The sequence below is a fragment of the Narcine bancroftii genome, chromosome 11, assembly GCF_036971445.1.
Source record: "Narcine bancroftii isolate sNarBan1 chromosome 11, sNarBan1.hap1, whole genome shotgun sequence".
Taxonomy (NCBI): domain Eukaryota; kingdom Metazoa; phylum Chordata; class Chondrichthyes; order Torpediniformes; family Narcinidae; genus Narcine; species Narcine bancroftii.
In genome coordinates, this window is record NC_091479.1 from 99,734,007 (window position 1) to 99,760,434 (window position 26,428).

Consider the following 26,428-nt stretch of genomic DNA (forward strand, 5'->3'; position numbering starts at 1 on the left):
TACAGGAAAGATATCAATAGATTGAAAGAGTGCAGAGAAGATTTACCAGGATGATGCCTGGACTTCAGGAACTGAGTTACAGGGAAAGGTTAAACAAGTTAGGTCTTTTTTCCCTGGAGCGTAGAAGAGTGAGGGGAGATTTGATAGAGGTATTTAAAATTATGAGGGGGATAGACAGAGTAAATGTAGGTTGGCTTTTTCCACTGAGGTTAGGTGAGATACAAACCAGAGACATGCATTGAGGGTGAAATAGGAAAATTTTAGGGGGAATATTAGGAGGAACTTCTTCACACAGAGAGCAGTGGGAGTGTGGAATGAACTGCCAGGTGAAGCGGTGAATGTGGGTTCAATTTTAACAGTTAAGAAGAATATGGACAGGTATGTGGATGGGAGGGCTATGGACTGGGCAAGGCTGAAAAATGGGTTGGCACAGACTGGAAGCGCTGAAGGGCCTGTTTCTGTGCTGTAATGTTCTATGGTTCTAGGGCTAACCTTCCAACTAATGACCTTCTCAGGTGGATTTGATGTTATACATTCAACTCCGGTGGTGGAGTACATGGTCAATGGCAGGATTCTTAACTGTTGAGGAACAGCCCCAATCCATACATCCCTTAGGGCTGCCACACAGATTGGTAGAGTGGTAAGGCAGCCTTTATTAGTTATGTCCCTTTATGAGCCAAGATGTAAGATTGAAGCTCTGTAAAACCAGACCACACTTGGAGTATTATGTTTCGTTCTGGACGCCTCATTGTCAGGATCCTTTATTGAGACTAATTGGGAACCCCAGACACTGATGGAGCATTTCCTCCCACAGATGCTGCCTGACCTGCTGAGTTCCTCCAGCTTCTCGTTGTTCCATCTTCTGTGATTTTTTTAAAAAAACTTTCTCCACTTAACTAATTGAATTAATGGGATTATTACATGTTGGTATTTAACAGTCAGTCAAGTTTTATTTATTTATTTATGTAGCACATGTAAAACAACTCACATTGACCAAAGTGCTGTACAGATCAAAAATACATGACAACTAGGCAACTATTTAAAGTCCAGAGTAAAATGGCTATGAGAGGTTCGAACACAAGTAACAATCAGATGCATGAGGAGAGCTCAAAATGCCTGTGAATAAAAGTACATCTTCAATCTGGATAGAAAAGAGTTGGTGGAAGGGGCTGATTTGATAGGAGGAGGAATGACTCGATGGGCCAAAGGGCCTGTTTCTGTGTGCTATGACTCAATGACTGCAGTTCTATGAAGTTAAACAGTGCAGACTTGCAGTAGTGTTTTTTAGACAGCAATGTCAGAAAAATCTGTGAAAAATTCAACATAAATTAGCATCATTACTCACCTTGTGGTCATTTACGCTGCACCCCTTAAGTTTCTGTGCGCGTTAGTCCTGGTGCTTTTACATGGAACAACGTGGCCTGAGTCATCAGCTGGATGTTGAATTCAGGAGGTGAGTTTTACGGTGCGGTTTAGAAGTAGTAGGGGTCCTGCAGGATAAATCGCGGTGCAGGAATGGACTAAAAATTCCTGCACTTTCCTTTTTAGACTGCCCGTGTAACGGCAAATTTTGTTGATTATGCAGTTACATGCCTGTGATCTAAAAATACTAAATGATGATCGTCTCCCAGACCCTGTGACCCTAAGACATTCTTGCTCTGCCACCCTACAACACTGACTGGAAGTGCTCATTCTATCCATGATTTGCTTTGATTTCAAGACTCTCATCAGAGGTCAAATGTCACAAACTGATGAACTTCTAGTTAAATAGAGCAGTGGAGGATAAGGGATGGCTGGATCATTTATACCACACCTGGCCAGCAAAGGGACTGAAGATGTTCATGGTGCTATTGAATGCAGGTAAATGGATTAGTTTAAAGTCAAGTCTGTATTGATTGTAAAACACAATGCCGGAGAAACTCTGCAGGTCAAACAGTGCACTTTATACAGCAAAGATGCAGACCCAACATTTCGGGCTTGAGCCCTTCATCAAGGTATGGACAAAATGTAGACAGGCGCCCGAAGAGCTCAAGCCTGCAACATTGGTTGTGCATCTTTGCTATATGAAGTGCACTGTTTGACCTGCTGAGTTTCTCCAGCATCGTGTTTCCACTTCAATCACGCAGACTCTTGTGTTTGACTCCTGAGTTGATGGTCATGTGCGCCGAGGTCCTGTGAGAAGGGTTGCCTTGCATGCGATCCAGCAAGTCTTATCATCAAGGCCCTTTGTCAGGTTCCGGCCCAAAACATCGACCATTCCTTTTCTCCCACAGATACTGCTCGCCCTGCTGAGCTCCCACAGCAGGATATGTTTGTTGGTGGGCAACTTGTTCAGTCGATCATTTTTGCTATAAAAGGGCCATCAAAGAACCCTATAATCTCAGCGCCGTGACAGGGTTAAACATTAAACAAGAAGTAATGAATAATTTAAGTGTTTTCAAGTTGGCAGATACTGTGCACAGTTTAAGTTTATACCTGATGGAGACAGTATAAAATGTCTGTGAAGTTAAGGCCAAGTTCAAGGCAGTAATATACTGTACAAAGGGCAGAGAGAGGTTGGTTTGTACAGAGTGAATATAACTTCATTCAGGAGACTGATAATGACGGGAAAGAAACTGTCCTTGAAGTAAAACATAAAAGTCTGCAGACACTGTGGTTGAAGTAAAAACACGATGGAGGAGAAACAGCGAAGATAAAGATATATAACCAATGTTTGGGCATGAGCCCTGCATCAAGGTCTGGAATAATGTAGGTAAGTTCTGAAATGAAATGGTAGGTGGGGGGAAGAGCACAGTCCCACAGGCAGGAGGCAAGGGAGAGAAGGAACACCAGCAAACAGTGGAGTTGTGTGGGGGGGGGGGCGGGGTAGGGGGGTGGCTCTATCCACACCTTTTGGCATTCAAAATGTTTCAATGAGATCCCCCCTCATTCTCCTAAATTCCAATGAGTACAGGCCAAGAGCTGTCAAACACTCCTCATATGATAACCTTTTCAGTCCCAGAATCATCCTAGTGAACCTTTCCTGAACCTTCTCCAAGTCAGCACTTCCTTTCTTAAAAGAAAATCCCAATACTGCTCACAGTTCTCCACGTGAGGTCTCACCAGGGCCCCATAAAGCCTCAACGTCACATCCCTGCTCTTATATTCCGTATTTCTTGCCAACACCTCCTGTTGTCAGTCACCTGTTCCATTCTCTCTGAATATGACCTTACAATGTTCCAACCAAGCGTGAGGGACAGCATCTTATCTTCACCGAAGGTGAATTGACTGAATTCAACATTTTCAGATAATCAATCTTTCCAGTTTGTGCCAAATTTGACTGGTTCTGATGTAAAGTCAGAACCTGATTCATGAACTCACCACCGCAGATGCTGTTTGAACTGCCGAGTATCATTATTTAACATTTTCACCACCATTCAGTGTCACTTGGTTCTAATGAACACGTCCCCACTGCCATCTGGGTCGCTCAGTTTCTGTTCATCTTGGGCTGCACAGCTGGCGTACGTTAGTGCAATGGTATTGCAGTGCCAGTGATCGGAACAGATTTAAATGCTGTGTGCTGTCTGTAGAGAGTTTGTATGTTCTCCCCGTGCCTGCATGGGATTACCCTGAGGGCTCCGGTTTCCTCCCACCCTTTAAATTGCACTGGGGTTGTAGGTCAATTGGGTGCAATTGGTTGGCATGGGCTCGTGGGGCAAAAGGGCCTGTTACTGCACTGTATGTCTAAATTTAAAATTCACTCGATTAAAGACATTCCCTTTATCCTTTCCGGACTATTGCACCATCGTAACATCACCTTGTTTTGCACTTACTGCCACAGTGAATGTTTATCCTCCTGATGAATAATCTGGAGTCTGCTGAATGATTAGAATTCTCTACCTGAGAGGGCAATGGGGATCTGGGACACAAGGGGAAGAGCACAGAAAGTAACTGAGGCAAACAGCAGCTATGATCTTAGTGAATGGGGCCAAATACATACTTTGTCCATACCTTGAGACTGATTTTGGGAGACATAGCAGAGGTCTTGGTATAAGCAGAGAGGGATTGTGATTGGAAGGCAGTCTGCTCCTCTCTCCCTCCAGCCTCACTCCCTCCTCCTTCCTCCCTCTCCACTTCAGTCCCCTCCCCCCCACCCTGATCTGTGAACAAATCCTTGACCTTCAGTTCGATCCACGGCACAGCTTAGCCAACGGTCGAAGCCCCACCTGATCATGGATGTTTCTTCCCAAGAAGCCCCTGCTGGGAAATGGTGGACAAATGAACCATCCCAGGGTTTAACTGCTTGGGTTCGGCCTAGACCTCAATCTTTATTGGCCATGTAAATAACTTGGGGTCTCCTGGCCAAGGTGGGAAAACCAGGGTGTGGTCTGAGATGTCAGTGGATCACCGACACTTCCACCAATAAGAGAGGAGTGAATGGCCATGGAACATTGGCTGTGCCCCAAACAGGAGATGCAAGCTTTGTTCCTGGTGTCACCTGGTGTCATCATTCACTTACCCCCTTCATTGGAGGGCTCAAGCTGGGTTATCATTGCATACCTTTCAGTCGCTGACATCACCCACGGCCAATGGGAACACCTTTCATTTCTTCCCTGTTTTTGTTCCTGATTTATTTTTTCACCATGCGTAAAAGTCCACACCCAAAATGAACTTGCCTATTCCCTTTGTGCTATGCAGCACCTGTACTTTGCCCTCAAACTTCCCTTCTCCAAAGCATCATCAGTAGCGTATTGAAGTCATGGATGGCTATTAAAAGATGGAACTAATTTCGAGGCCTGCATTAAGTTTGATCACTCTAATTTTGGATGTGAGTAGGGAGGTTGTTCAGTCAAAAACATGGCCCTACTTGTTCATGCTGACCAAAATGTCCCCCCCCCCCCCACACACACACACACTAGGCTCACCTGTCTGCGTCTGGCCCGCATCCCTCTCAACCCATCCTATCTATATATCTGCCCATTTTTTTTCTTAAACATTGTAATAGTAGCTGCCTCAACCACCTCCTCCAGCAACCCATTCCAAACACCCACCACCCTCATTACCCCTCAGGTTCCTGTTCAATCTCTTGCCCCTCACCTTAAACCTATGTCCTCTGGTTACTGATTTCCCCTGCTCTGGGCAAAAGATCCGCTGCATTCACCTGATCTCATGATACTTTTTATACAAAATTTAGTCCCCAATACATTATTTTCTTGGAGAAATTTTTATTGGCTAAACAAATTTGTTCTGCCTCAGAAGGTTTCTGGTTCAAGCCCTCCACTCACTGGCTGATACACTGGTTCAATATTGTGTGTGTGTGTGTGTGTGTGTGTGTGTGTGTGTGTGTGTGTGATCCCAAAATTGCCCACAGTGTAGATGGGCAGGAGCGGAAGGAGGGTCAGAGTGAGCAGGAGATGGGGAGGGATAGGTTTCAGGGAAATAACACTGGGAAGAGATTGCTCTGCAGGCAACTGGCATGGACTCAAGGGGCTGAACAGCCTCCCTTCTGTGAGGTGGCAAGTCTCTTTGCGGTAAGCGCCCCTGAGTGGGAGTGGGGAACATCAGCAGAAGAGAGAGATTGCTACCTTTGCGCCCGGTCCTGAGGGAGTGTGGGGCAGCAGGTAGTGCGGATTTCTGTCCACTCTCTCAGCTGCACTGAATAATCCCACCGCAGTGGTGTACTGAAGGGCATGGGGGTCACCACCAGTGAATGATCAATAATTGTCCACTTCTTAACATGCAAATGATTTGCTCAATGTCAGCTTTGATGTTAAGAGAATTTTCCTGGTTCGAATGTGTGTGGGAATATTGCAAAGTGTGTAATGTAATGACAAATTGACCTGAACCACCTGCTTTCCACAGGTGGTGGCTTATTAAGTAAGTACCAGAGATGCCAAATTAATCACTGACCAGGAATGAGGAGGTAAACTCGCCTAATATTTCTTTTGGAGACTAAGTGACTTGATTAATTAGTAATTAAATAATTAGGCCCAATGAAGGTCTTCCAACCTGCAGCTGATATTTGCAGCAGTTTCTGATTTTAATTAGGATTTTCAGCACCTGAAGATTTTTTTTTGTACACATTTGAAAACATTAGTGGTACATTTTGAAATTCTAGCCTGGAGGATGGTGGAAGAAAGTGCGGTTAGATTGGTTAGATTTTCTGACATCTGCCGGCTTAATGATCTCTTAAAGGGTCATCAACTTCAGAGTGCACATTTTTGTGTGGGAGCGTCCTGAGCCGAGGATGTAGAGTGCATCAGTGGAGATATAGGGGGAGAGCAAACCATTCAGCCTGTCTAGTCTACTCCACCTTTCTATCATGAGCTGATCCATTCTTCTACTCAGCACCACTGCCTGGCCTTTTGATACCCTGAATATTCAGATACTTGTCCATCTCTGCCCTAAATACACCCAATGACCTGGCCTCCACAGCTGCCTGTGGCAGCAAATTTCAGAGGTTCGCCGCTCTGTGGCTGAAGAAATTCCTCCGCATCTCTGTTCTAAATGGGTGCCCTTCATTCCTGAAGTTGGGCCCTCTTGCTCTCCGCTACCACAGGGAACAACTTTACCACATCTCCTCTGTCCAGGCCTTTCAACATTTGAAATGTTTCTATTCTCCTCTCATTCTTCTGAATTCCAAGGAGTCCAGTCCAAGAACCATCAAACGTTCCTCGTATGCTAACCCCTTCATTCCAGCAATCATTCTTGTGAATCTTCTCTGAACCCTCTCCAGTGCAAGTTCATCCTTTCTTAAATAAGGAGCCCAAATCTGTCCTCTGTATGGGAGGGGTGATGTATTCCAGCATAACCTGAGTGAGTGAAGTAAAAACCCAACGCTGGAGAAACTCAGCAGGTCAAATGGTGTCCTTTATGGAGCAACAATCTGACCCTTTCCTCCCTCACACCCTCAACCCTTGGTTGTCCATGTACCTATCAAATAGTCTTTTAAATGTTGCTGGCAATACATGGCAATATACAGCAGGCACACACCACTCTCTTTATAATAAAAAAAATCTTAGCTCTGACATTAGGAAGTGATAGGGGGGAGAGGCCAGAGGACCCTTGACCCTAGTACCTGCAACCAGGTTCTGAAATGTTGGTTACCCTTTACTTCCTCTGGATCCTGCGTGACCTGCTGAGTTTCTCCAGCACGTTTGTGTGCTGCACTCGACCCCAGCGTCTGCAGACGCTCTTGTTCAACTCGAAAAACTGGAGTTGCTGGAGGAAGTTGCAAAGCACGCAGTTAACAAATACTAACACATTCTTTGTGTTATATTCATATTTGCATGGATTTTCATAACGGGTGACACTCCATTGTGCAATATGTCTGGTGTGAGCTGGAATGTGAAGTCGGCATAAATGTGTCCCTGCCTGTGCTCTGAGCTCACAGCCTCTCCATCCTGGCCAAATAACTGAGAAAAATGCCTGGTCAGAAAGTCTTAGAAACCACAGAAACAGCCCTTCCCTCACATCCATGCTGTCCGTGACCAACGCTAACGCCATTTAATTCCTTTTGGACATGGACATAGAGCATTGCAGCTCAGCAATGTCTGCTTAGCTAGTGACCTACTGTGGACACACAACATCTCCTCACTTGTCAGGAAGGCGCAACAGCGACTGAACTTCCTGAGAAGACTGAACCAGGCAAGGCTATCAGCCACCATTATGTCAAACTTTTATAGGAGCTCTATTGAGAGTGTCCTGGCCGACTGCATCACAGTGGGGTACCGTTGCTGCGGAGAAATAGATCGGAGGTCAATTCACAGGACCATAAGAGTGGCCGAGAGGATGACTAGAATCTCCTCGTCCACCACCTCCCCCCCCCCCACTCCTACCCCATCACTGACTTGACCTACCGGGTCCGGAGGGCGTACAAAATCATTGAGGACCCCTTCCTACAGGAGTATCGGAGCCAGCATCACCAGGCTGAGGAACAGCTTCTTCCCACGGGCAGTGAGAATACTGAACGACCAAAGGAACTGCTCACACTAACCCTCCGAGACTCTCATATTCATGAAATAATATTTATTTGTGTATATGAATACTTGTCCTGTATTGTTTGTCTGTATGCGTGTTATGACTGGTTGTGTGTCTGCGTGTTTTGCACTAAGGACCAGAGAACACTGTTTCGTCAGATGATAACAAACCTGATATTGGCGATAGGCCCTTTGGCCCATGATGTTGTGCTGACCCATGTAAACCTAATCCTCCCTAGGCCGACACATCAATTATACATCTTTACCTCCTCTGGATGCTGCGAGACCAGCTGAGTTTCTCCAGCATCTCTGCGTTTCTACTGCAATCACAGCGTCTGCAGACATGCATGTTTCGCTGCTCAAAATTTAAATGAACACCAGAGGGCAGCGAAACACACCTATCTGTGAGAGACTGGCTTGAAGCCAGTGACGTTGGCTAAGTCCACTATTTGTGTCTTCATTAAATCATGGATTTGTATGGAAACAGGCCATTCAACCCAACTTGCGCATGCTGTCCTGTGTTACTCCTTCCTTCAACACTTGGTTCAGAGCCTGGTATGGCCATGCATTTCTTTTTCCAGGATGTTGCCTGGATAGGACAACATGTCTTGTGGAGCAAGGTTGAAAGAGCGAGGGCTTTTCTCTTTAGAGCAATGAAGGATGAGGGGTGACAATAGAAAGATATACCTGTATAAGATTGAGGGGCTTAGATAGAGGAGACAGCCATCACCTGTTTTCCTGGGTGGGGGTAGGGGGCACAGGGGATGGGTAGACAATAGCAAATACCAGAGGACTTCTGTCTGCCCTTAGTCTCCTCTTTATCTGATGATAAAGTGAATTTGATCCCAATATCATTCAAATTTTAGGATAAATCAGCGGCTGATTGAATCCATAAAGTAACGCTCTTTAAAATCCTTTTAAAAGATATTGATTGCAAAAATGTTTGTAATCCCTGATGATTTATTTTAAAGAACGCTAAATGAGAGAAAAGCTGCCAAGATCCTGGGATGAAAAAAAATGGCATTGCTGCCAGGAGAGCGGAGACACAGCGCTGTTCTGAAGGTTTCAACCTCCCGGTCCTAATGCCGGTGGGTCTGTACAGGCTTTAAACGGCTGTTCAAGGAGAGAACGGTATTTTATTTAGAAAATGCTGTTGGCATGGAGGCCTGCGCCCAAGGTGGTGGCGCCTGTGTTGGGCTGGAGTCTCGAGGGTTTGGGAGGATGTTACAGGGAGTTGTAAAGAGAGGCTGAATAGAAGGATGCAGGGGCAGTTTCTCGAGAGCAGGGTGAAATCATGAGGAGTACAGATAGTAGCCAGGGAGCTTTTGGTATAGTATGTGAGTCTAAAACAAGGGGTCATAGATGGAAGAGGAAAGATATGAGAGGGATCTTGGTGGTAAGTTTCACGCAGAGGAAGGTGGGTATATGGAACGAGATGACAGAGGAAGTGGTAGAGGTGGGAACAGTTAAGTATTTAAAGACATTTGGCTGGTTCATGGATTGGGAAGGTTTAGAGCAGTGGTTCTTTTTCTTTCTACTTTAAGTAATCCCTAGGCCATCGGTGCTCTGTAGTTAGTAAGGGATTGCTAAAGGTGGGATGTGAGTGGGAAGGGAAGGTTGAGAACCACTGCTCTAGACCCAATTATTACTGAAATATTTTGCTTGAGAAAAAATGTCATTGGCCCATTTCCTTTGGAGTTCTGAAACCGTGCACATAACGAGTCAATGAGGGATGATTAAACAGTGGTTTTCAAACTTTTTCTATCCACCCACATACTACCTTAAATAATCCCTTACTAATCACAGGGCACCTATGGCATGGGGAATACTTAAAGTGGGATGTGAGTGGAAATAAAGAGTTTGAAAACCACTGCTTTAGAGGGATATCGTCAAATAAGACTCGCTCAGATAGGCATCTTGGCTAGCATGGCAGAATAGGGCCAAAGGGCCTGTTTCAACGTGGTATGATTCTTTTATGTTTTTTATACAGCCACTGCATTCCAAAAATCTGTTCCCAAAATTCTGGAATAAAGTCAATGTATAAGGTCCTGGAGGAATAATATCATTCCGACATTTTACCTCCTGGACCCCAAGAGAATTCCACAAAATGCCTGCAGTCTAAACACAACTGTAGGTGTTCGGCAGGCTAATGAATGGGGCATTATTGATGATGCGTGAGACTGTACGTCGCACGTAGGCCATATGTCACGATCGACGTCAATGCAGTGGCATCCCACGTTAACCGAAAATACTGTACCTCAGGTATATAGTGTAAATGCGTGATGAGATCTGAATTTCTGGCGTCTGGTCGTTCCAGTGTGAACAGCCTCTCCAGAAGGAAGGTGTGATAATTAGAGATGGGAGAAATAAATGTCAGTCAGTTATAACATAATAGACTCTTCAACTTCACATTAGTGTTACCCTAGATTCCTTTAAAGTCTAATAATCTATCTCAGCCTCGACTTAATGTCTTTAATGACTCAGCCCCCACTGCTGTTTGAGTTCAGGAGGTTAACAGATTCATAACCCATTGAGTGGGTTTCAACCCAAAACATGGACAACAGCATCTGTCTAACGTCTTCTGTGGATGTTGGCTGACACCACTGAACTCCTCCAGCAATTTAGAACATAGAACATTACAGCACAGTACAGGCCTTTCAGCCCACGACACTGTGCTGGTCACAACAACCTAACACTTTCCTTTCTCACACTCATAATCCTCTAATCTTACATCCATGTGCCTATCAAAGAGTCTCTATTGAACCAGCCTCCACAACCATCCCTGGCAATGCATTACAGACACCTCTCTGTGCTAAAAACCTACCCCTGACATCTCCCCTCAACTTTCCTCCTTTGTCTTGCTGATGTTGAGAAAGAGATCGTTCCCTTGGCACCATGCCACTTGACTCTCGGCCTCTCTATCAACTGGGCAGGCATGGGCAAGTTGGGCTGAAGGGTCTGTTCCATCCAGTGTGCCTCTCAGTGAGTTTGAGATCCATTGTCAAAGATGGGCCCGTCTATTCCGAGGGTGCGATGTCGGAAGCCTCTCGCTGGGAGCGGCCCAACTTTCGACAAGTTCTCTCTCAGCCTGTGGGGTGGTGATGAAGTGGGGGGGGTCCTAGAGATGAGGGGACAGGGTGGGGGAGTCGTCACCAGGGATCAACCAGCGGCCTGGATTTAGCGCAGATATTTTAAACTGACTGGAAGATGAGGATGTAATTAGATGAGGAAGCAATTTCTGCTGTTCCTGTTTCGGTAGCTTTGCAGATGCTTTAATTAAATTGTTCATTCTGACCGTATTGGCATCTGTTCTGTGATCTGCAGCGCAAGTGGGACAGCTAAAGGAAGGACAGAATGCCTTGTTTCTGGGGCCAGCCTTGGGCTCTTGGTTGCGTTATAACCATACAACATTCCCCAGTCCCTCTGTGTCCTTTCCCTCACAATCGTGGGGCAGCACAATTAGCGTAGCCATTAGCACAACGCTGTTACAACACCAGTAACCCGGGTTTGAATCCCACGTAGGCTGTAGGGAGTTCTCCCCATGTCTATGTACGTTTTCACCGGGTGCTCCGGTTTCCTCCCAACCTTCAAAAAAAATGTTCTGGGGGTTGTTGTCAATTTGGGTGTAAATGGACAGCATGTGCCAGAAGGGGTCCATTACTGAGCTAATTTTATTTTAAACTCTCTCTTCACTTCCAGCTCTGCGGAGCCTCCAGTTTAAGCCTCTCACCTTCCCACCATATCTTCAGCTGATGACATTCTTTCCTCTGTCAAAAGCTCTCCAGCTCTTGCTCTCTCTTTTTCACCTGAGGAAGTTATTTAAATGCAGCCACCTTCATTGACCAGGCTGTAGCCACATCTCCTCAAATGGCTCAATGCTAATCAGATTAGCTAGCATGCCTTTGAAACCGCATGTGGGATTTTTACTGCACCTAAGCCAAGTGCAGATGCCAATTGTACCTTTGGTCACAAGTTAAGTCACAAAGATTAATGGAGAAGGGTTCAGAGAGCTCATTGCTGAATCTGATCCGACCTTGTTGGTTTTCGTGCAGTTGGATAACCATGTTGAGGAACTTTGGGGGGCATCCAAGGCGCTCTAGTATTTGCCAAAGCCCTTTCCAACTCACGGTGTTGAAGGCTTTGGTGAGGTCAACAAAGGTGATGTAGAGTCCTTTGTTTTGTTCTCTGCACTTTTCTTGGAGCTGTCTGAGGGCAAAGACCATGTCAGTAGTTCCTCTGTTTGCGCGAAAGCCGCACTGTGATTCTGGGAGAACATTTTCGGCGACACTAGGTATTATTATATTTAGGAGAATCCTAGCGAAGATTAATGCAATCTTCTTCAGCATGATGCTGAAACAAGCCATGAAAGACCTCAACAATGAAGACGCTGTTTACATCCGGAACCGCATGGATGGCAGTCTCTTCAATCTGAGGCGCCTGCAAGCTCACACCAAGACACAAGAGCAACTTATCCGTGAACTACTCTTTGCAGACGATGCCGCTTTAGTTGCCCATTCAGAGCCAGCTCTTCAGCACTTGACGTCCTGTTTTGCGGAAACTGCCAAAATGTTTGGCCTGGAAGTCAGCCTGAAGAAAACTGAGGTCCTCCATCAGCCAGCTCCCCACCATGACTAAAAGCCCCCCCACATCTCCATCGGGCACACAAAACTCAAAACGGTCAACCAGTTTACCTATCTCAGCTGCACCATTTCATCGGATGCAAGGATCGACAACGAGATAGACAACAGACTCGCCAAGGCAAATAGCGCCTTTGGAAGACTACACAAAAGAGTCTGGAAAAACAACCAACTGAAAAAACTCACAAAGATAAGCTTATACAGAGCCGTTGTCATACCCACATTCCTGTTCGGCTCCGAATCATGGGTCCTCTACCGGCATCACCTACGGCTCCTAGAACGCTTCCACCAGCGTTGTCTCCACTCCATCCTCAACATTCATTGGAGCGACTTCATCTCCAACATCGAAGTACTCGAGATGGCAGAGGCCGACAGCATCGAATCCACGCTGCTGAAGACCCAACAGCGCTGGGTAGGTCACGTCTCCAGAATGGAGGACCATTGCCTTCCCAAGTTCGTGTTATATGGTGAGCTCTCCACTGCCCACCGAGACAGAGGTGCACCAAAGAAGAGGTACAAGGACTGCCTAAAGAAATCTCTTGGTGCCTGCCTCATTGATCACCGCCAGTGGACTGATATCGCCTCAAACCGTGCATCTTGGCGCCTCACAGTTCGGCGGACAGCAACCTCCTTTGAAGAAGACCGCAGAGCCCACCTCACTGACAAAAGACAAAGGAGGGAAAACCTAACACCCAACCCCAACCCACCAATTTTCCCTTGCAACTGCTGCAACCGTGTCTGCCTGTCCCGCATTGGACTTGTCAGCCACAAACGAGCCTGCAGCTGACGTGGATATTACCACTCCATAAATCTTCGTCCGCGAAGCCAAGCCAAAGAAAGAAGATGTCGCAAAGATAAAGATTCATAACCAGCATTTTGGGCTTGGTACGAAAAGGATCTTGATTTGACTTGACCAAGTCTATTCCATGTAAGGAAGACGTGCAATTAAACAACTAGCTAATGTAACTGAAACGGCCTTGCTCAAACAATGATAAGGCAGGTAACAGGGTGTTTCACCACCCACTGTTGCCCCTTCATTTCACTAGAACAGATAAAGCTATCACACACGTGGGTAGTCACCTTTGTAGTAAGTCCCTCAGCAGAGTTATTTATGAATACTCAAAATTATATCACATTTTAAATTCAAATATTAGATTAGTTGGATAAGGAAAGCTAAAACCCACCTTACAACTGTTGAGGACTTTTCAACAGGCAGGCAAATGAGGCTAGCCTGGGGGTGGGTGGACGGAGAGTGGAGTTTGATGGTCTTGGTCATTGATGAGTCGGCCACGCACTCTGCCCCTTGACAAGCCCTGTCTGAAGTTGCTTCAGCCAGCAGCGGGTTGCCGAGCAAGACATTCTCTGCCCTGCCATGGGAATAACTATCTGCAGACTGCCCGGTGAAATCAAGCTCCAGATGGCGTGGAGGAGACCAACAGGTAGGGAAAGGTCACCCTTTGAATCAATCTCCCGTCCGGAGAGAACAGGAAGACCTTGGATGGAGTGACTGTGCTGAATGCACTGGTGTGTAAATGCAGAGGATTTTCCCTAGCCCTGAATTTTGTGGTTGATACTCCTCTGTTTCTGTAAATTAACCCGTGATTTCCCACAGTTGTGGATAAAGCCTGCCTTACTGATCAAGCCACAAGTAAAACACCAAAATCTGCAGGCACCTGTGGTTGAAGTAAAGGTAAAAGCTCCATTATTGTCTCTTAATACTGTACTACATTTAGAATGCAAAAGACATGAAAATCTTTATTTTTTTTGTCTACCGTAAGGCAGAGAGTCGCCACTTTGTCCAGCGCCCCTTGCAGAAACCTACAGCGCCTGGTGTTTCTAGATGGCCTCCCCTCCAAGTACTGGCCAGGCCTGAGCTTGCTTAGCATCCGAGATCAGACAATCTCAGGTGTATTCAGGCCAAGTAAAAACACAATGCTGGAGAAACTTAGGAGGTCAAACTGTGTACTTTATATAGCAAAGATTTTTAAATATGAAAATATATTCTTTGCTACAAAAATGTACCAGGGATGTAGGTTAATTGGGTGTAAATTGGGCGGCACGGGCTCATGGGCCAAAATGGCCTGTTACCATGCTGTATGTCTAAATTAAATGTTTTTTTAATTTAAATTTAAATTTTAAAATATAGTGAAATTTAAATTTAAATACACTGTTTGACCTGCTGAGTATCTCCAGCATTGTGTGTTTTAGATCAAGCCACTAATTTGATAGAGTTAATGTCACATTTTGATTCAGGATGAGGTTATGGGCTGAATTTTAAAGATTAAAAGTTTATTCCTGGACCCCTTGCTGACTGCCTCCCCACCCTCATAAACTGCATGACAGTGGTACCTACTTCTTGTTGAGGGACTATTAAATGTGCTTGCATGCTTTTAGCTGTGTAAGCTCTAGACTGTAAATAGGAAAAGAACACACACTCTTCCACACAGTGGCTGCAGTTGGCAAGTCACACACCTCATTTGGAAAATCATCATCTTTCCAACTCCAGTTATTGCTGAAGGTTTGATCATCAACCTTGCTGTGTGGTTGTGTGTGGGGGATGAGGTGGCGTCCGGGGGTTGTAGATCGGGTAAGCACATAGGCAAGGGATGTGATGGGTAAAAAGATGTGGTCGACCCAGCAAAGTAGCTTTGAGGTGGTGAGAGATGTTTGAAAAGTGTTTATGTTCAGAATGGTGGAGATGTCCTTGTTTATAAATCTCTGAAAGTTCTCGTGCAGGGAAAAAGAATCTCAGGGTTATATGTGGTGTGTATGTACTCTGACAGTAAATATGAACGTTGAGGATTAAAAGTAAATTGGAAGGCAAATGCAGTAAAACTCCTGTTAGCCAGAGGTTCCAGGATCATATTTTCACCAGATTTTGCTGTTGACAACCTGCATTAATTTTATATATAAAGTCAAGTATCATTTAAATTGTAAGGTTTTATAAAATGTTGGTGTTATAAATACAACCAACATTGTTGTTTTATTGGTTATAATATTATAACAGTATATTTGGTTGTGTATTTTATATAGAAAGATCTGGGCGTCGTCATCAGGAAAGTGGGTAAAGCAACAATCTGCTGGAGGACCTCACGTGAGGCAAAAGGGATTGGTGAAGTTTTATGTTGGGACATTGTGCATCAGGACTTGATTCCTTCCGCCTCCCACAGATGCTGCCTGACCCGCTAAGGTCCTGCAGCAGATTGTTCTCTAGGTTCCAGCACCACCAGTCTTTTGTGGGCAAAGCAAAGCTAAATAGACTTTTACCACATGAGGGGTGGAGTTTAAAAAGGGAGTTTGGCTACTAAGGGGTAAGGAAAGAGAGAGAGAGAGACTGTTTGGGGGGGGGGGGGATGGGGGTAGGGACCAGATGGTATCAATAATGACTTCTCCAATGTCTCTTCCCCTTCCCCTCTTCCTCTGCCCCCTCTTCCTCTGCCCCCTTTCCTCCAGTTCCCAACCCCATTCCCTTCCTTCTCCCGTCAAAGAACTGCCCTTCTTTGCCCTCTGCACTTTCCCTTCTAAGGTTCTTTCTCCTCTTGCCAGTTAACCTGTGTTCCTCCACTTCCCCTTCTTTCCTCCCTCCACCTTTCTATCCTGTTTCACCTGACAAAGGGGTCAGACCTGAATCATTGACCTTTTTGTTTCATGGATGCTGCGTGACCTGCGTCGCCGCTAAACCTTGAGGCCCTGTCCCCCTAGTTCTAGTGGAAACAACTCTCGTCTATCAGTCCTTTTCATGATTTGATCTGTTTTTATAAGATTCCCTTTCACCATGCCAAGCAATGATGAAAAGGGAAAGTAATTACATTGCAAGTCGAGCCGGTGGTGAAGAAGCGAAGTGCAATGCTGGCGTTCATTTCAGGAGGAATATAAGAGCAGGGATGTGATGTTGAGGTTGTACAAGGCCATGGTGAGACCTTACTTGGAGTATTTTGAGCACTTTCCTTGATTCCTTCATTGTCATGTAATAGTACTGAACATGTGGTATCATACAGGCAGAGGTACTTGGCAGATAAAATTTTGTGTTGCCTGTCGCCCCTTACAGTAAGAGAGAAATAAAAGATAGTCCCTTCCGAGACACTGAGGGTCCGTGTGTTCACTTCCAGCGCTTCTGCAGCCCCGCAGACTGCTGTTCAGTCCATCGGCAACTCGTGCTCCACGCCCAAACCTCCGACGCAACAAAGCAGCCTTTCAGCACCCGACCCTTCAGGAGCCCCTTTTTTGTTTTAGGGCTCCTCGTTTAAGAAAGAAGGTGCTGATGTTTAGATTGGTGTAGCGCTATCGATCAACCACATTAGGCAGAGAGCTGTGATTAATCGGCTTTAATCACCTTAAGGCATCCCATTGCTGGCCCGGTTCCAAGTCATGTACCGAGGGAGGAGCTTGGGTGTAACTATGGGGATTTCTGGGAGGGAGGAGTTACAGGTGCAGGGGCCAGGCCGCCTCATACATACATGGCTATACAGTGGTTGCACCACAATAGGGCTCAGAGGAGGTTCGCTAGGATGATTCTGGGATGAAAAGGTTATCATACGTGGACCAGTTGGCAGCTCTTGGCCTGTATGCATTAAAATCTAGGAGAATTGGGGGTGGGGAGGGGGGGAATCTCATGGAAACATTTTGAATGTTGAAAGATATGGACAGAGTAGATGTAGAAAAGTTGTTCCACATGGTGGGAGAGTCTGGGACCCTCTGGCTGAATGGCATTAACATCAATTTCGGTTTCCATTAAACAACCCCTCTCCCACTTCTTTTACCCCTGTCATCTTTTCCCCAGCTCTCACACACACACACACACACACACACACACACACACACACACACACACACACACACACACTCTCTCTCTCTCTCTGTTCCCTTTTCCCTTTGTCTCCTTGCACAGAGCCAAAATCAATTCTCTTATCATATCCAATTAACACCTTTTGTCTGTTGGCCTGCACTCCTCCCCCCTTCCATTCTTCAGACCTTGCTTATATTATTCCTTGAAGAAGGGCTCAGGCCCGAAATGTCAGTTATACATCTTTACCCCCAATGAATGCTGCAAGACTGGCTGAGTTCCTCCAGCCTTCCTGTGTGTTTATTCTTGGACAAAAGGGCACAACTTCAGGATTGAAGGGCGTCCACTTAGAACAAAGATGCGGAGGAATTTCTTCAGCATCTTCAGGTGGTGAATCTGTGGGGAATTTGTTGCCACAGGCGGCTGTGGAGGCCAGGTCATTGAGTGTATTCAAAGTGAAGGTCGATAGGTTCTTGATCAGCCAGGGCATCAAAGGTGATGGGGAGAAGGCCTGGGCAGTGGGGCTGTGTGGGGAAAATGGAATAGCTCATGATTAAATGGTGGGGCAGATTCGATGGGCTGAACAGCCTATTCCTGCTCCCTTGAACAGAGCATTCCATGTTACCGAATCAACCTGTGTGATAATATTAGCTTTGTTTGTTTACTTTCTCCAGACTGCAAGTATACGTGTCACACGCATTGCCGAGACTTGGTCCAACTGGTCTGCCAAAAGAGTGTCACATCAATAGACCACAGCTCTAGTTCTACCAACGAAGTACAGCAGCCCCTCGGGAATATTGAGGTAAGAGGTTTCATCAATGATTTTCAACCGAGATAAATGTGCAAGGTGTGACATTACCAGACGCTGTCCTAGTCGCACAAATGCCGGAGGAACTCAGCTGGTCTTGCAGTGTCCATAGGAGGTAAAGATGTATTACTGATGCTTTGGGCCTGAGCCCTTCCTCAAGGAATGGAAAAAGCACCCCCACCCCCCCCCCTTTCCCTCTGTTTCCTTTACCACAGAGCCATTCCAACCCCCACTCCCCATCAACCCTCCCCTTTCCATTCTCTTGGCCTCTTCTTCACATCCAATTATTAACTTTTGGTTGGTTTGTCTGCACTCCTCCCTCTGCCTTTTCTCTCATTCAGAAGCTGCCTGCTTTTCCCATACCTTGAAGAAGGGCTCAGGCCTGAAACGGCGGAAATACAACTTTACCTCCTGTGGACACTGCAAGACCAGCTGGGTTCCTCCAGCATTTCTGTGTTCCCCATCACCTTTGAGGCTATATAAGTGGAGACCTGATCTGACCTAAGGATGTTGCGTGACCTGCACTCTTGTGTTCTGGATTTGTCCTCAGCACCAAGGGCATTACCTCTGGCGTACTGGTGTGGATTTACTGCGATGGTCAAATGCTGGAAGATGGGATTAATAAGTTGGTTCTTCATGGGGACATGGTCTGAAACAGACCCTTTGGCCTGCGAATCCACATTGATGCCTGAGCATCAAGCATATTTGATTGTCGAGTTGCCCCTAGAAATCTGCTGCATCTGGCACAAAGGCAAGAGATGGGATTGCTTTTAAATACACTCAATGACCAAAGCTTAACCCTAGCTAAACGCTGGGAGTGATTTTCCAAATGCACCAGCCTAGCAAGAAGCAATGTTTTGAGCTTTCATGCCTTCATTCTTCTCCATAATTGTTCAGACAAATCACAACTTCTGTTCTGATTTGACTTGTTCTGCCATTTGCTGATTGGCCTGCCTTATTTCCATGACACCCCCACCCTGGTTCAGTGTTGCCCACAAATCCAGCTGCATTCAGTTTCTGAATCCTCGCCAATCTGAGTCCTAGCAGGTGACAGCACAAGGGAGATGCTCAGTCAACCTGTCGAAACCTGTGGAATTCTCTGCCCAACAAAGCAGTGGAGGACGTCCCATTGAATGCCTAACACAATGCTGGATAAGGGGTTGAAGAATTGGGCGATGGGGAACAGGTGGGTAAATGGAGCCGAGTCCACAGCCAGATCAGCCATGATCTTATTGAATGGTGAAGCAGGCTCGATGGGCCGGATGGCCGACCCTTTCTCTTACACCAACGTGCTGGAGAAACTCAGCAGGTCATTGGAAGTAAAGGGTAACCAACATTTCGGGTCTGAGCTCTTGCCTGGAACCAGATTCTTCAGTCCCGAAACATTAATTACCCTTTACTTCCAGTGGATGCTGCATGACCTGCTGAGTTTCTCCAGCTTATGTGACCCCAGCATCTGCAGACTTTCTTGTTTAACTACTCCTGCCCCTGTTTCCAGTGTATCCATACTGGCTCCTAGCAGAAGAATGATGTCCCATTGATGTTGTGTTGGGAATTATTAGGTTCATTGGGTTCACAGAGAGATGAGTGTGGACATAAGTGTCATGATCAAAGGTAAATTTATTGTACAGACAGGAAACAAACAGCAGAAGACATTAAATGGTATGAGAATAAATCTATATCAGTATAAACAGGCATGTTGGGCACAAGGATCCTCGATATTTAATTTTTAAAAGACTTTAGGAATACAGCACGGTAACAGGCCATTTCGGCCCAAGTGTCCATGCCACCCAATTTACATCCCATTTACCTACACCCCTGGGAGGGGAGGTAGGGAGGGTGGGATGGGAAGAGGGGGGGGGAGAAAACGACACTGTATATATTTGAAAAGAAAAATGTATGTATCTTGATCAATGTGGTTTATAGTGTGAAAAATAAAAAATTTAAAAAAAAACCTACACCCCGGTACATTTTGAATGGTGGGAGGAAACCGGATCCCCCAGAGAAAACCCACGCAGACACAGGGAGAACATACAAACTCCTTACAGACAGCGTGGGATTCGAACCCTGGTCCCAATCGCTGGTGTTGCGCTAACTGCTATGGGATACCAGTGGCTGCTTCTCCTACCACACTATCCCTCTGTTCGCGGCAGCTCTCACCCACCCCTCACTCCTGGCAGCACGTACCACCCCCCCCCCCATCCATGTGATGAATTCCCAACCAAGATAAACGTGACTGTACTTACCTTAATCATTTAGACGCGCCACTTCTAAGCATCCACTGCGCCACATGGTGGCCATCTCTGGTATTGCATCTTTTAAAAGGGCTCGCTTAATGCCCTATCTCAAAGAATGGAACGTGGGCGTTAAGAGGTCCAATGACCCATCGCGCTCTATCCAAATTCATGTTGAATCGGGGTTCCACTGGATATCTTTACCTCCCTATGGACGCTGCAAGACCAGATGAGTTCCTTCTGCATTGCTGTGTGTGCTTTTACTCAGAGCTCCTCATGTCAGGGTCAATGTTGATTAAGCTCCTCTGTGGATTGTTCTGTCCCTTTAACAGTGTTTACACACACGAGTGGAAAGTTTTAGGTTGAGCTGGATGCAATCAATTCCTGTTGCAGAATGACTACACAATCCAGTAATTTGATTTAACAGTATGTTTGAAATTGCCCAGAGGGACTGAACATGGTGGTGGACTCTGAATTTACAGGTGACTTAAATTAAGTGAAAGGATGACCAGGCTGGTTTTCACTTCTTTGCCATTTTCTATACTTATCTTATATGTGCATTGATCTCTGCAAAGTAAGTGTTTCTCAGAAGCAAGTACGAAACAGTGGCAACGCTGTTGCAGTACCAGCGACCCGGGTTCGAATTGAATCTGGCGTTGTCTGTAAGGAGTTTGTACATTCATGTCTGCTTGGGTTTCCTCTGGGTCTCCAAAAATGTTTGGGATTCGTAGGTTAATTGGTGTATTTGGGTGGTGTGGGCTCATGGGCTTGAAGGGCCTGTTACCGTGCGGTATCTCTATAAGGAACACTTCCTGACTCTGAGCTGAGGGCATGGTTTGAAGCCTTAGAATCGGAAAAAGGGCTTTCAAGATCAGTTAGGTTCAGAGCTTCCTGTAAAATGATAGTCTGGTTATTCTGGGCAATTCCTGCCTTGGGGACATCAGTATTTAATGAACCCTGTGACCTTTCAGGCCACAGGCTGAAGTTTGAGGCAGACAAAGAGAGGATATGTATCCTGTCATTATTGAATCTGGGGAAGAAATCGCAGGGGACCTGGCAGAGAGATTTGCATCATCTTGATCCACAAGTGAAGTAAATACCAGAAGACTAGAGGGTGGCTAATGCCATTGATATATTGAAGAAGGGCTGCAAGAAAAAGCCAGGGAACTACAGTGATAGGAGGGTTACTGGAGGGGATTCCGAGGCACAGGCTCCACCAGCATTTGGAGAGGAAAGGGCTGATGGGGGCCAGTCCTTATGAGTTCGTGTGTGGGAAATCAGGTCTCACAAATCTGACCGAGAGTTTTTTCTGAAGAGCTGACCAAGAGGATTGATGGCAGGGTGGTGAACATTGTCAATATGGACGTCATCAGGGCCTTTGACAAGGTCCCAAATATCACAAGTCCAGAAGATCAGATCGCATAGGATCCAAGGTGAGGTGGCTTATTGGATTCAAAATTGGCTTGGTAAAAGGTATGTGAGGGTGTTAGGGGAGGGTCGTTACTCAGATTAGAGGTGTGTAACTAATCATGTGTCATAGGAATGATGCTTGTTCCACCCTTGTTCATTAATCATATTGACAACTTTGATAATGATGCAGTTAATTGAGGGATTGCAGACTCCAGGGGAGCAGTGGACAGGTGCAGAATATCAGAAATCAGAAACAGGGAGAATACCCCCCCCCCCCACCACCAGTTGAGAAGAAGAAGAAGAAGAAGAAGCAGAGGACCCAACAAGATGGTGACCATGGTGGTGGTCCAGCAAGGTGTTCAGAGGCTGCGGGACCCACACAGGCTGCGAACAACTTGCGGTCAGGGGACCTGCACGGGCCGCTGGGAACCAGGTATTGGAGCCAGGATTCGAGAGGGGGCTGAGAGCAAGAAGGGCTCCCGAAGGGCTTTGGGTACTGAAGGCTTCTTGAAGGTGTTGGAATTTTTAGATCTTTTGCTGATGAATCCATCAGGGGTCTGTGTGGATGCAGAGGCTATGGGAGCAGCTAGAGTCGAATCCACGGACACATGGTATCTCTGAAGGGGCTCTCTCATTCACTTCTCTTTCTCTCATACTGTAAGGGTCGCCAGTCGGCACTAATTGCGACTTTCTCCCTTACGTCAGGCAGAAGTCAATTTCGTGTAATATTACATGATCTGTATCATTACGTGATATATTTTTTTAAAAATTTTTTATTTTTCACACCATAAATCATATCATTACGTGATATTAAAGGAACCATGACAGGCTTGCAGATGACACTAAAATTGCTGTTTTGGACAGTGAAGGAGATAATCCAAGAACAGAATCAAGGTCACAAGGTCACATGTACAACCGATCAAAGGAATGGCAGATGAAGTGTGAGGTTTTTGCATTTAGATAAGTTATAAACAAGGACAGGTCGAACACCGTAATCGGTAAGTGCCTGGAAGGCTTTGAAGAACAAAGTGACCTATTATATTTTGGAATGATCTACTCATTTAATTTATTTGAGAGAAAAGAACACAGAAATGCTGGAGGAACTCAGCAGGTCTCGAGACCCTGAAGGGGTACAAGATCCAGTTACAGGATACTTACTGTTCATCGATCTCACAGCCTGTGGGAAGAAGCTACTTCCCAGTCTGACCATCCTTATTTTGTGCTCCTGTACCTTCTACCTAGGACAAGAGTAGAAAACACCAGGGGACATCTGTACAAGATGAGGGGGACAAAAGTTTAGAGGAAATGTCAGGAGTAAGTTTTGATTTTACACAGAGAGTAGAGAGTGCCTGGGATGGGGTGGGGTAGGGTAGTGGATGGTGGAGGCTGGTACCGTAGGGACATTTAAAAGTCTCTGAGGAACATGGGTGCAAGAAAAATAGAGGGTTCTGGGTGTGAGGGAGGGAAGGTTTAGTTTGTTGAGTCGGTTTGCATAGGTCAGCACAACATTGTGGGCTGAAGGGCCTGTAGTGTGCTGTAATGTTCTATGTCCTTCCTGACGGCAGTAAGTCAAAGATTCTGTGGTGGTGGATGGGAAAGATCCTTGATAATTCTTTGAATCATATTTAAACAACACTCCTGGGGAATATCGCCAGTAGCTACAATTCATAAAAGTGAAGAGGTAAGGCAGATATTCTGACCAGACTCATTCTCCTCCACCTTACTTCTCGAAGTAGGACCCTGAGGGATTTGATCTCTCAGTAAAATCTGTGGATGAGAGTTCTATGGATTGGATACTAAAGTATAGACATTTGCCATGATGTGTTCACATTCTCCGCTTTCCTCTTTTAGTGGTGGCTGGGAAGGAGGGACAGCAGATGAATGTATTGTAGAATTGTGGCCTCATCGTCCACACTGCAGTCAACGCGCCTTCGCCATTGAAAATCTGAGGGAGGATCGGACTCCAGTCCAGATTTTAGAGAGTACTTGATCCGGAGTAAACAAGGGGGCGGTGGCTTTCGGCTGCTCTGACTTTGACCTTGACCATTGGAAGGGAACCCGGTAATCGGCTCTGGTGTGCAGCAGCCACTTTACTGCGGTGATATTGAGGACATGTGAGGCATGTGTTAGTTTGGGCCAATTTGGTTGTTCCTGTCCCTTTACCTGGTATTGAATTTTTAGCTTGCAGTCTTGGAGGGACACACTGTGTGCTCACATTAGAAAGTAGAACCACTCATATCTTGAAAAAGGGCTCAGGCATAAAACATTAATTATTTCATATTTTAAAAATATTTATATAATTTACAGATTGTTAACAGGCCATTTCGGCCCTCGAATCCTAGACCTAGCTCGGTTAACCTTGCCTCATGAGATGCGATCTCCAATCCAGACAAAGTCATGGTAAATTTCCTCTGCACCTTCTCCAAAGCCTTGAGGGCAACAAGGGCACGGCCATGAGCAACGGACCATCTATCGGAAAGGACTCAGCAGCATCAGTGGGAATTGAAAACGCTGACCAATCTGTCTCTCCCACAGGTCGTGGTGGGTGCTCTGGGCTGTGCAAGTAAAGGTTATTGGCTCTGTTTTGGCAGTATAACAACCTGTTCAAGTTAGAATTGTAGAAGGATGGCAGGCTCCCAGAGTCCCTAAACAAAATAAACCAGCCGAGAGGCAGTTGGCCAACTTGTTAGCACCTGCTGAGTTGATGGCAAGAACCAGGTTTTTGTTATGAAACAACTATGTTTGAGATGTTGATTAAATCTGATCCTGTTAGTGTTTCTCCAAGCTAGAACCAGTTATCCATTCAGGATAGGGATGAGTCAGAGGATTGGGAACCTAAAATATCACAGTTAATGAAACATTGCTCCCCAACCAAAATAAAAGATCAGTTCTTGTGACTCTGTGAGGAAATATTAGGTTAAAATAATGGAGCGATATTAAAAACAGCAAGGTGAAACCTAATACAAATCAGGACTGGTGTGTGTGTGTTCACCCATTCATGTGTGTGTGTGTATTAGTTGGGGGAGGGGGAGTGAGGAAGAGGGAGGAGGTGAGAGAGAGAGAGAGGAAGATTAAAACTTGGCAGCTGGAACCATCACTCATTTAAAGTCTATTTCTGGAATAATTGAAGAAACTCTGACAGCAACAGGACTGGATTTTGAAAACCAAGCTCAACTCACATAGAGTCACGGAGCCATACAGCATAGGCAGGCCATTTGACCCATCTTGTCTATACTATTCAATATTTTTCTGTATTGCACTTGTGACTCATGCACTTGAATTTCATGCTTTTAAAGCATTTCCTACAACTTATTTACATTTTTTTTTCTGCCATTCATCTAAATCTGTGACCTTTGGTTTCTGACCCTGTCACTAATGAGACCACTTTACCTGCACCACACCTCAAAAGCCCTCCTCATTTTGAAATCTCCCTTTCACTTGTGATGAAGGTGAACATCTCCCCCTCCCACTACACTGGTTCACCTCTGAAACAGACGATCGTGGGTTCAATCCCCATTGCGGACTCTTTTTTTGTCTTGGTGGGGGTTCTGGGCTAGAGGCACCTCTCTCCAGGGCAAACAAAGGGAAACTAATTTTGTGCACTTTTTGCTGGAATTTAGAAGAATAAGGGGGAATCTTATAAATTATAAATAAATTTAAATTTAATTATTTTTTTTAAATCAAATGCATTTTTAAATTTAGACATACAGGCCCTTTCAGCCCACAAGCCTGTGCTCCCCAATTTACACCCCATTAACCTACATTTCAAACTGTGGGAGGAAATTGGAACCCCTGGGGAAAACCCACGCAGACACGGGGAGAACGTACAAACTCCTCACAGACAGCGCGGGATTCGAACCCCGGCCCCGATCACTGGCGCCGTAAGGGTGTTACACCAACCGTGCCACTCCAAGAAATGTACATAGATAAGATAGAGGTAGGTAAATCATTTTCACTGGTGGGGGGACTAGAATTAATGGACATGGCCTCAAGATCCAGGGGAGGAGGTTTAGGACAGAGATGAGGAGGAGCTGCTTTTCCCAGAGGGCGGGGAATCTGTGGAATTCACTGTCCATTGAAGCAGTGGAGGTGACTTTAGTAGATTTTTACATTGTAAGGAAAATAAAGGAAATGGGGTTAAAAGGCAGGCGTGGAGATGAGCCTATCACCAAGATCAGCCATGAATGACAGAAAAGGGTTGATGTTGGATGGTCTACTCCTGCTCCTGTTTCTTATGTGTGCATGTCAATAAAGGGATCTTGAATCTTGATATCACACAATATACAAAGTCTTCAGCCATCCATTCTCTGCCAGGACACAAAGAAATTGCTGGAGGGACCCAGGCAACATCCATGAAAGTCAATAGGCAGTAGAGGGTTTGGGCTGAAAGCCTTTCATCAAGAATAGTTAGAGAGGGCAGCGAGCAAGGAAAGATTTACTGTATCTGGGGCCACTTTGACACCTAGTTACCTTCAGCTAGCTCATCCACTGAGAGGGGATCAGACCTGGAATTATGTGACACCAGTGCGGACTGGAAAGCTCGTTAACCCTTTGTGAGAGGTCAGTCAGTGGCTCCTGACGTGATTAGTGTCATTTTG

The 26,428-nt window shown here is 45.7% G+C and overlaps 1 protein-coding gene across 1 annotated transcript in view; it reads left to right on the forward strand.

The window, feature by feature from the left end:
• The window catches only part of LOC138746208 (ras association domain-containing protein 3-like), a 111,450-nt gene that overhangs the window by 1,844 nt on the left and 83,178 nt on the right, over window positions 1-26,428 (forward strand). Inside the window, exon 2 of the mRNA XM_069904244.1 lies at window positions 18,053-18,180. Coding sequence (XP_069760345.1) covers window positions 18,053-18,180 — 128 coding nt within the window. The remainder of the gene's footprint in view (window positions 1-18,052; window positions 18,181-26,428) is intronic.